At 45.1% G+C, this 9,799-nt stretch overlaps 1 protein-coding gene across 2 annotated transcripts in view; it reads left to right on the top strand.

Moving 5' to 3' along the window:
* Positions 1–1,240: 1,240 nt before the first annotated feature.
* Positions 1,241–9,799, top strand: part of MFSD10 (major facilitator superfamily domain containing 10) — a 36,636-nt gene continuing 28,077 nt past the window's right edge. For both annotated transcript variants that reach the window (XM_027836450.1, XM_027836451.1), the window contains exons 1-3: positions 1,241–1,347; positions 7,196–7,447; positions 8,015–8,111. In XM_027836450.1, the coding sequence (XP_027692251.1) occupies positions 7,265–7,447; positions 8,015–8,111 (280 nt within the window). In that variant the 5' untranslated portion in view covers positions 1,241–1,347; positions 7,196–7,264. The remainder of the gene's footprint in view (positions 1,348–7,195; positions 7,448–8,014; positions 8,112–9,799) is intronic.

Below are 9,799 nucleotides of genomic sequence, written 5' to 3'. Positions count from 1 at the left end.
GCTTGGCATATAGTAGGCACTTAATAAATACTTGTTGATTGACAGGGGCAGGCAGTATAGCTAATAATAATAATGGTGATAACTAGCTTTTTTTTATAGCTCTTTAAGCTTTACAAAATATTTTACTTGTTAACTCATTTGATGCTCATAACAAACCTGTGAGGCAGTTGCTATTATTATCCCCTTTTTACAGATAAGGAAACTGAGACAGGTTAAATGACTTGCCTGGGTCACACAGGTGGTAAGTGGAAGTAGGAGCATTTGAACTCAAGTCTTCCTGACTCCAAGTCCTTTGCTCCAACCACTTCTCACTGGATTTGGACGTGGGAAGATCGGCTGGCAATCTCACACCTACCACCTACTTTCTGGATGACCTTGGGTTCCCCTAGCACAAAATCTATGATTACGTGCCTCAGTTGCCCTTTGAAGACACAAAGTGATGGAGCTTCCTCCGTAATTCCTTGCACTGTAGGAATGGCAGCCCTCCAAATACTGAAAGCCTGGAATTGCCCACTTGAGGAGGTAGGACAGAATGAATACCATGGGCTTTAGACCCAGAAAGGGCCTTCGAGAATATCTAGTTCACTTCTCCCTCTCATCAGATGAGGAAACTGAGGCTGGCCCAGAGACGGGGCACAATTTGCCCAAGCCCACAAGGGTGCTAAGGAGGAGAACTGGATCCTGGCTCTGGTTTTCTGACTCCGAGGCCGATTCTTTTCCCACTCCTAGCAGAGGCCCTGGGTTTGAATACAGCTGAGCTCCTGACTTTCCTCCCTGTAAAACCTTGGACAAATCCCATCTTTTCCGGGACCCTTCGCTTCTCCCCTCCCGGATCTCAACTCCGGAGCTCCGGGGACTTCACATTAAAGACATCTTTCCCAGGGTGCGCGGGACCTCGGCTGGGGGTTAGCTTTCTGCGCCCCCCTCCCCGATCTGCAGCTGTGCAGGGGAGAAGGGAAGGGGATCACCCTTATTGGGGGGGGCAGGGAGAGATGGAGAGGAGGGGAGGGAGAAAGCGGGAGGAGGGGGCGCAGAGACGCGGGGGAAGCCGGCCCGACTCCTGCTCCCCGCTAGCTCTGGGGCGGAAGAGGAAGCGCGACAGAAAGGGTTCTCCAGGCCCCGGGGGATGGAGGAGAGGGAGGGGAGAGGGATGGAGAAAGGAGGAAGGAGGGTGGGGACGTGAGGACAGAGGAGGCGGGCGGGGCCTGGCCTCCGAGGAGGGGCAGCGCCGCGGGCCTCGGCGTCAGTCGCTGCGCCTCCTTCCCTACCCCCAGCGCCCTCTCCGCTCGCCCAGTCCCTGGCCCAGGTGGCTCCGACGCCGAGACAGCCGCCCGTCCGAGAGACCAGGTAAGGGCTGTGCCCCGCCCCCACCCCCTTCAGTCCCCAGTGGGGGAGGGGGCTCCGCGGGGATGCCAAGGCCCAGGTCCGTGCGACCTGGCTCTGGAGCCCGATCCGAGTGGGTCTGTGCCCTGCCCCTTCACATTTGGGAGTTTAGTCTCCCGGCAGCATCGGGTAGTGGAAAGAGCTCTTGGACTTGGAGTCAGAAAGTCTGGGTTCAAATCCTGTGTGACATTGGACAAGTCACCCACCGCCTAGGGCCTCAGTTTTCAGTTCTGTAAAATGAAGGATGAAAAGGTCCCCGAAGCCCCTTCCAGCTCTGGCACTGAGGTAGGAATCAGAGGGCAAACAAGACCGAGTCCCGGGATAAGTGCAAAAGGTAGGCACGGAGCTTTACGCAGGCCAGATAGGGAAAGTTTCATGGAGACGGGAGTATTTGAGCGGGGCTTTTGAAATAGGATAAGATTGTAAAATGTGGAAATGGAGGAATACTCCAGAAGGGAAAGGCTTTCAGGGGCTTCTTCAGACACCCTCAAATGCCCATCTCCATGCCCTTGAAGTATTTCTGCAGGTTAAATTTCTGCAGGAACTGAACTCAGTATCTCAGCGAAATAATTGGGGTTCCTTCAACGGGTAGAGTGAGCTGGCCACCTGGGAGTATCCCCAGTACTTTACTATGTCCCAAGGTGAAGGACTTCCAGGAGATGGGGTGTTGAAGCCAGGCCGTCTTGCCACCTAATTAGAGAAGCAGGTGAGACAGTTTTCTAAAACCCCCTTTTTCCCCCTCCTCTGGCCACACCCATCCTATAAAACTAGGGAAACTTTGGTTTGCTTTTGCCGGGAAGATAAAGGCTAGGCAAATTGCTCTAGGAATCAATGTGGGAGGGGCCCTAGACTTTGAATCAGGACTCTAGAATTCCAGGCCTGGCTCTAACTTACTCTTGTGTGATGTTGGGCAGAGCACTTTCTGGCCCTGTGAATCTCAGTTTCTCCAGGTGCAAAATGAGGAGGTTGAATTGGAAGAGCTGTGAGGGCCTTCCCGGCTCAGACTTTCTACGTTCTGATGAAGTGCCTTTGAGAGCTCTGGGTCTACATTTCTGTGAATTAGGGGGGTCGTAATTCAGTGAATTGGCAGTTCAAAATACCTTGTTAGGCCCTGACCTGACATCCCCAGGTGACCTGAGTCAACATTTCTGAATTCTGCCTTTCTCCATTGTTTGCATGGACAGTCAGCAGAATGATCATGAAGGCAGCTGAGAAGCAAAGGTCAGCCTTGATTTCAGCAGAATGGTCAGTGGAACTGAGCTGAAGTGTTCTTCGGAGGTCAGAGCATCCGACTTTGATAGAGTGGGAGAAGCCTGGCATTTCCTTGCTTTTTCTTTTTGGAACTGGAGAATATCAGAGCTGAAAGAGACCTCAGAACAAAGCACAGACTAAAAGCAGAAAGGGACCATAGGATGTAGAAGATCAGAGCCGAAGGGGACCTTAGAGATCAATTAGTCCAACCTCTGTGCTCTGAATTTGAGGCAGGTGAGATCTGAGAAGAGATAAGGACTTACCCAGGGTCACACAGCAAGTTCATAGCAGAAACTTGGGTAGAATATAGAGCTCTTACGTCCTAGGCTAGAGCTTTTTTTCACTCTACTCCAAAATGTTTCAGATTTCTTGATTGTTGGCCTAGGAGAATCATTAATCTAGTTCTAAATAATAATTACAGTTAGTATTTATATAGTACTTTAAGCATTGCAAATTGCTTTACGTATATCATCTTATTAGATCCTCACAACAGCGTATAAGGTAGGAGCTATTATATTATGATCCCCATTTTACTGATGGGAAACTGAGGCAAAAAGAGGGTAAATGACTAGTCCAGGGTCACACAGCCCATAGAGGTCAGAAACTAGATTTGAACTCAGTCTATTATGCCCCACCCTGCATCTAGCTACAAATTAATCTGATAACTATATATTTCCTTGACTTCTCATTCTCCTAAGTCTATCCTAGCAATCCCAAAGTAAAGGTGGAGGCCAAGAGAACAATAACCTTATGGTCTTTAGTTATAGGTAGCAGAACCAGAAGAAGGAAATCGAAATTAGAAGGAGCTAAATTATAGCTTATCATAAGGAAGAATTCTCTAACAATTAGAGTTGCCCAACCCAGCAATGGAATCTGCTTCCTCTCTGGAGTCCAGTGGACTCATCTTTGGATGTATTCAATAGTAAGCACCTACTGTGTGCAGAACACTGTATTGTGAGACACAAAGTTTGGATAAAACCATAGTCCCTCCCCTCTGAGAGCTTCTAGTCTCGGAATGAGCCTGGATAAGCACTTGTCAAGTCCAGGGACGCTGGTCTCCTTGCTGTTCCTTATACAAGACACTCCATCTCCCTCTCTGTTCATTTTCACTGGCTATCCCCCATGCCTGGAGTGCTTTTTCTCCTTGTCTCCGCCTCCTCGTTTTCTTGACTAAAATCCTACCTTCTGCAAGAAGCCTTTCTTGGTCCCTTTCAATGCTAATCTTTTCCCGCTGAGATTGTCTCTAATATATCTTATATATTTTGTTTGTACATAGCTGTTTGCATGTTGTCTCCCAGGTAGAATGTAAGCTCCTTGAGGGCAGGACTTGTTTTTGTCTTTGTATCCCCCAGGTTTAGCACAGTGCCTGGCACATAGTATTTACTAAGTTAAACGATCGTAGACGGATTGCAAGGAATGAGATAGAATCAATTAATGCTTTGAGTTGTGTGTTATTATTGTCAATAATATTATTATTAGAGAGAAAGGTGTTGTAGTGTACTAGAAAGAGACTCTGGCTTGGAGTCAGACCTGGGTTCTGGTCCTGGGTCTGCCATTGCGTTAAATGTTAAAACACAGAATGTCAAAGCTAGAAAGAAATTTAGAGATTGTCTTATACCTTGGTGCCAAACTCAAATAGGAACTGCACCATTAAACCATATATAAAAAATCCTCAAAGGCCACATTAACTCAGAAAACCATATATTAACATTATCTAGATTTTATTGTGTTTGGGGAGGGGAGGTAGTTGGTGGCGCAGTGGATAGTGCCAGGGCTGAAGTCATGAAAACTCATCTTCCTGAGTACAAATCTGGCCTCAGACATTTACTAGCTATGTGACCCTGGGCAAGTCACTTAACCCTGTTTACCTCATTTTCCTCAGCTGTAAAAATGATCTGGAGAAGGAAATGGCAAACTATTCCAGCATGTTTGCCAAGAAAACTCCAAATAGGGTCATGAGGAATCAGACACAAATGGGAATGACTGAACAACAACAAATTGTATTTTTATTTTGTTAAATATTTCCCAATGACATTTTAATCTGGTTTAAGCTGCACTCAGGAATATTGTGGGTTACAAACCCCTCACTTGACAGATGAATTAACTGAAGCCTAGAAAAGAGGAAACGAATTTGCCTCGGGTCATTCAGTTAATGGATGACAGCTCTAGGACCAGAACTCACATCTTTTGACTTCTGAGCTAATGGCCTTTCTGCTACACTATACACTCTACCAAGTCCCTTAACTTTCTGAGCCTCAGTTTACTTATCTGTAAAATGCCCTATTATGAGTGAGGCTCAAATAAGATGATATGTGTTAAATGAAACCATAAAGGGACAAAGCACTTTTTAAATTATTGTTGTTACAGAAAAAATTTCTCTTCTTTGAGTTCATCATGCCCCTAACACTGGCTGCTTTGGGGGTGGGGCGATTATAATTTGCATTGTGTTTGGAGGTGGGGTGGGAGGGGCAAGAGAAATAACCTCAGATGTTTCTTTCCAGCCCAGTGATTCTGTGCGTTCTCTCTGAAATTCAGGTTGTTGCTGCTTGTTTTTAAACAGTAAGGCTTAGACGGTTTAGCCACTTCTCCCGAGTGTGATGTAACAATGCCAGGTTCCTTTTGAACTGTTACATAATAATGTCATCTTTCCTACAGATAGAGAACCACCCAATGTTAGGGCTGGAGGATTGGAACAAGGAGCATAGAATGTCAGAACTAGACAGGACCTTCTTAGAGATCATTAAACCAACCTATTCATTTGAGAAGCAAGGAAATTAAAACTCAGAATAGGAAAGGGATTTGTCCAAGTTGCTGGCAGAGCTGGACAGCTAGGTGGCTCAGTGGATAGAGTACCAGGCCTGGAGTCAGGAACACCTGAGTTCAAATGTGGCCTCAGACACTTCCCAGCTTTATGACCCTGGGCAGGTCACTTAACCCGGTATGCCTCAGTTTCCTCACCTGTAAAGTGAGCTGGAGAAGCAAATGACAAACCAGTCCAATATCTTTGCCAAGAAAACCCATAATAGGGTCATGGAGAGTCAGACAGGACTGAACAACCATCACAACTTGCTGAGCTAGGCCAGATAGGTCTCCTGCCCACCAGGCCTTTGGGGTTTGGTCAATGAGGCTTTGGGCTAACTCACTTTCGGGATGGTGGGAAGGGCAGAGAGGAACACTCTGGGCCAGGCCGCAGCATCCTGGGCATATTGCTCCAGCGAAGGAGGTCATCTGACCTTGCTCCATCCACCATATTGCCACCTACACCATGGTACCTTTCTTGTAGTTTTGCAGGTAGGGAATGGTTCCTGATCCATAGGGAGTTAAAGGGATGTCTTTCAAATCAAATGAGTTAACACATATAAAGCACTTTGAAACCCTAAAGTGCTAGGTAAGTGCTAGCTATGATCATTCTCCCCCTCCTTCTGCCCAGGTTCTGGAGTTTGTGTAGGACAGGAATTGACAACAGAATCTCTGGAAACAGCTGGTTGGAGAGCCCAGGTTGTCGCCCAGGCAGGAGCCAGACTCTGGTGAAAGAATCCTGGACCGGAGGCCTGGGGTCAAGTCTAAACTTTGCTTCCCAAGTGATTTTTAGCTTATCTGTGTGTCATCCTTCTCTCCTCTCCATCAGTGATCATGAGTACTTAAGACTTGACATAACTGATTTGCAGTTTCATGTGCAATTATCTTTTTTATTATACTATGTTATGGAAATACTTGTTTTATTCCATAAATTAAAAATAATAAAAAAGTATATATTTTGAGTATATATTTTCTTGGCCTTTGAATACCTGGCCAGTTTAGTGTTTGTCCAGGAACAGCCTCCAAAGGGAAGGGAAGGAAACTTTTCTATTTTGTTAATTCTTGTTCTGTCTCCCAGACTCCTTCAGGTCAGGGCCTGTTGCTTCTTTTTCTCCTCCTTGACTGTGACCTCTCTGAGGTTTTTTCCTCTTTATACATAGGATCATAGATGGAAGGGACCTCAAAGGCCATTTTACATATGAGGAAATTGAGGCCAATGGAAGTTAAGGGACTTGCCCAAGGTCAGACATATATTAAATAAGTGTTTGAGGGAGGACTCAAACACAGGTCATCTAACTCCAGAGCCAGTGTTTTCTTCCCTGTGTTATTCAGTACTGGTCTGAGCACATAGTAACTTTTCTGTGACTATTGATTGGATTAGTCATTATTGATTTATTGGGCTAGGGTACATGGAGTGGAGAACCAACTTACAAGGGTGTGCTGAGAACATCAGCTAAGGTTCTTGGCAATGTGCTCTGTGCCCCAGCATTGTAGGACAATAAATCTTTATTTAAATGCTTACTGGGTGCAAAGACTGTGCTGGCTGCTTGGGAAGATAGAATGTTTAGGTAAGACGCACTCATTCTGCCCTCAAGGAACTCACTCTGTAATAGGGAAATAAGACACAGAGATAGACAGTAATCCTTGCTATTACAAAAATGCTTAAAGAACAGCATAAGATCCCAAAGGAGAAGATCTGACTGGGTATGGGGAGTGGGGGGAAGGAAGTCGGATCATTTGATTGTGTTCTCCCTTCTCTTAGGAATGTGAAGACCCCAGAAGTCCCAGGTGCTCAGCTGGCTAAGGCGTCTGGGAGAAGATAGCAGGAGATATGGGTCTGAGCAAGGAAGAGAGTTGTACTCGGCGACCTCCCATCAAGGGGCAGCCAGAACCCCCAGAACTGGCCAACCGAGTCATCACTATTGTCTTCCTGGGCCTGCTTATAGACCTACTTGGTTTCACTCTTATCCTTCCCCTCTTGCCTTCCATCTTGGACCACTATGGCAGATCCAGCGTGAGTGGCGTTATTCCTGGGGGCCATGAAGTACAGGCCATGGATGTTGGGGGTGGGGGGTAGGCTGGGAGGGAACAAGCTTTGATAGCGCATATTTCTAGCAGTGCCCCTTCTTATCTGGTCGGTCTGTGGAAACACACACACACACAGACACCCTACTGTATAAGAATCAAGGAGATTCAGTAGAAAGAATTCTTGGACTAGGAGTAGGGGCCCTGGATTGGAATCCTAACTTTTTAAAGTACTTTATAAACCTTATGGTGCTAGAGAAATGTGAATTGTTAATTTTTATTAATTGTCTAAATATTTAAGGCATATATATTTGGTTGGGGGGGGTAAGAGGTAAGGGATGGGTTTGTGGAGTTTGGGAACCTGTAGGATAACTTACATTAATTAGTTTTAGATTAATTCTTTAGCTCAATTCTTACACACACATAACAAACACTCCCCCCTCTGTAGGCCTTCCTCTTCTGGACAGAGCTAGGCTCCCATGGTGGTAGTTGGAGGAATACAGAATTCAGAGGCTTATTCGTGGTATTGTTTGACAGGCTTTTTTCCTTTCTATAGGACCCTTTCTATCAGTCCCTTCAGCAGGGCGTTGACTGGTTCGCTGCCACGGTTGGTGTGCCCCCTGAGAGGAAATACAACAGCGTCCTGTTTGGAGGTACAAGTCTTTCCAGGAACCTGCATTCAGTTTCATTGTGGTCTGAGCATCCAATATAGGGGCCTACTTAGTAGCTCCATAAGATCCCTGGTTTCCTCTTCTGGCCTTTATGCAGTGGCTCAGTTGGAAAGATTCCTGGGCAGATCATCACTTGAACTCTATCAACCTCAGTTTTTCTCATAAAATGTGGCTAAAGATACCATCCATCCTTTTAAAGCAGAGCACGTGTGCTGCTTCCTCCACAAAACTGTCTCTGATCCTTGATTGGTAAAGGCCTTCTGGTTGGACCTCACAGTTTGGTTTTATTTTGCTCCTTTTTAATGTGTTGGTTGTGCATTACAATTATCTACAATTTCCCCCCATATTAGACTGTAAGCTCTGTAAATAAGAATGTTAGATCTAGTGGAAAGTAATCTCCTCCCACAGATTATGAGTGTCTTGAGGGGTAGTGACTGTTTTCATTTTTGTCTTCCTACCCTAGCTGTTAGCCCAGTCTGGGCACATAGTAGGTATGTAATACCTGCTTAGCAAATGGAGCTGAATTTGATTTGAATGAGGGCATGGGTGTGTTATTTAAACTTTGTATCCAAGGGTGTGCTAGTAAATGTTTAATAACCAGATCCCCAGGGAGAAAAAACTGTACTCACAAACTTTTAAATTTAATTTGCATTATTAGCATTTTTTTTTTACCACTTTCTTAAGCCTAGACAATCAACAGTAAATCAAGCCCTGATATGTAGCACAAAGATGTAAATGTTCATGCTGAACATTTCACCACCAGCTTTGGTAAGCTGGTTTGTGCTGGCTCCAGCACATGCCTGTTTGTATCTCTCCCAGCCCATAATGGATAAGATAATCACTCTGACTTTACAGCTGAAGGGAGCTTAGAGACAGACCATTCAGTCCAACCTCCTCAGTTACAGATGAGGAAACAGACAGGGAGAGAGGAAGTGATTTGTCTAAAGACCCTTGGGAAGGAAATGACAAGAGTCAGGATTTGAACCTAGGTCCTCTGATTCTAAATTGTGTATTCTTTTTACTTGCATCGTGCTTAATAAATATTTGTTAAATGGGGGATAGGAAGGATTAATGACCCTGTTTTTGCTGTTTCCCAGGCCTGTTAGGAGAATAAAGTAATCTCAGGGATATGAAAGGAATAAAATGAACATAAAACTCTGAACCTCTTTTTAATCTAATTCAGCAAGTATTTAGTTAGATCCTGATTGTGTACCCAGCTCTGCTGTTTTCAGGGAGACATGAGGAGGGAAAGGAAACTCAGGATTATATAATTTGGGGCTGGAAAGGACATTAAAGATTACCCAATTCAACTTCCCTATTCTACAGCAGGGGAGACTGAGACCCTGAGAATCTTGTTTGAGGTCACGAAACTAAAAAGTGACAATTTGGATTTGAACCTTGGTCTTCTGACCCCAGGCCAATAGGCACAGAGATAAGTATAAAGAAGGTGGTACAAACCCACCACAAATAGGAAAACAATTTAAAAATGTAAACAATGCCACAGAAATGTGAGGTATGCTATTATTAGAAATAAATCACGTGCTCTCATGCCCTGACAATACTGGGTGAAGGAGGGAGAGGGAATAAGCATTTATTAGGCACTAATAGTGTGTCAGACACTGTGCTAATCACTTTACAAATGTTATCTCATTTGATCCAATACTAGGCAG

The sequence above is a fragment of the Vombatus ursinus genome, unplaced genomic scaffold, assembly GCF_900497805.2.
Source record: "Vombatus ursinus unplaced genomic scaffold, bare-nosed wombat genome assembly UNPS02014818.1, whole genome shotgun sequence".
NCBI lineage: Eukaryota > Metazoa > Chordata > Mammalia > Diprotodontia > Vombatidae > Vombatus > Vombatus ursinus.
This window is presented reverse-complemented; position numbering and strand designations above follow the sequence as displayed.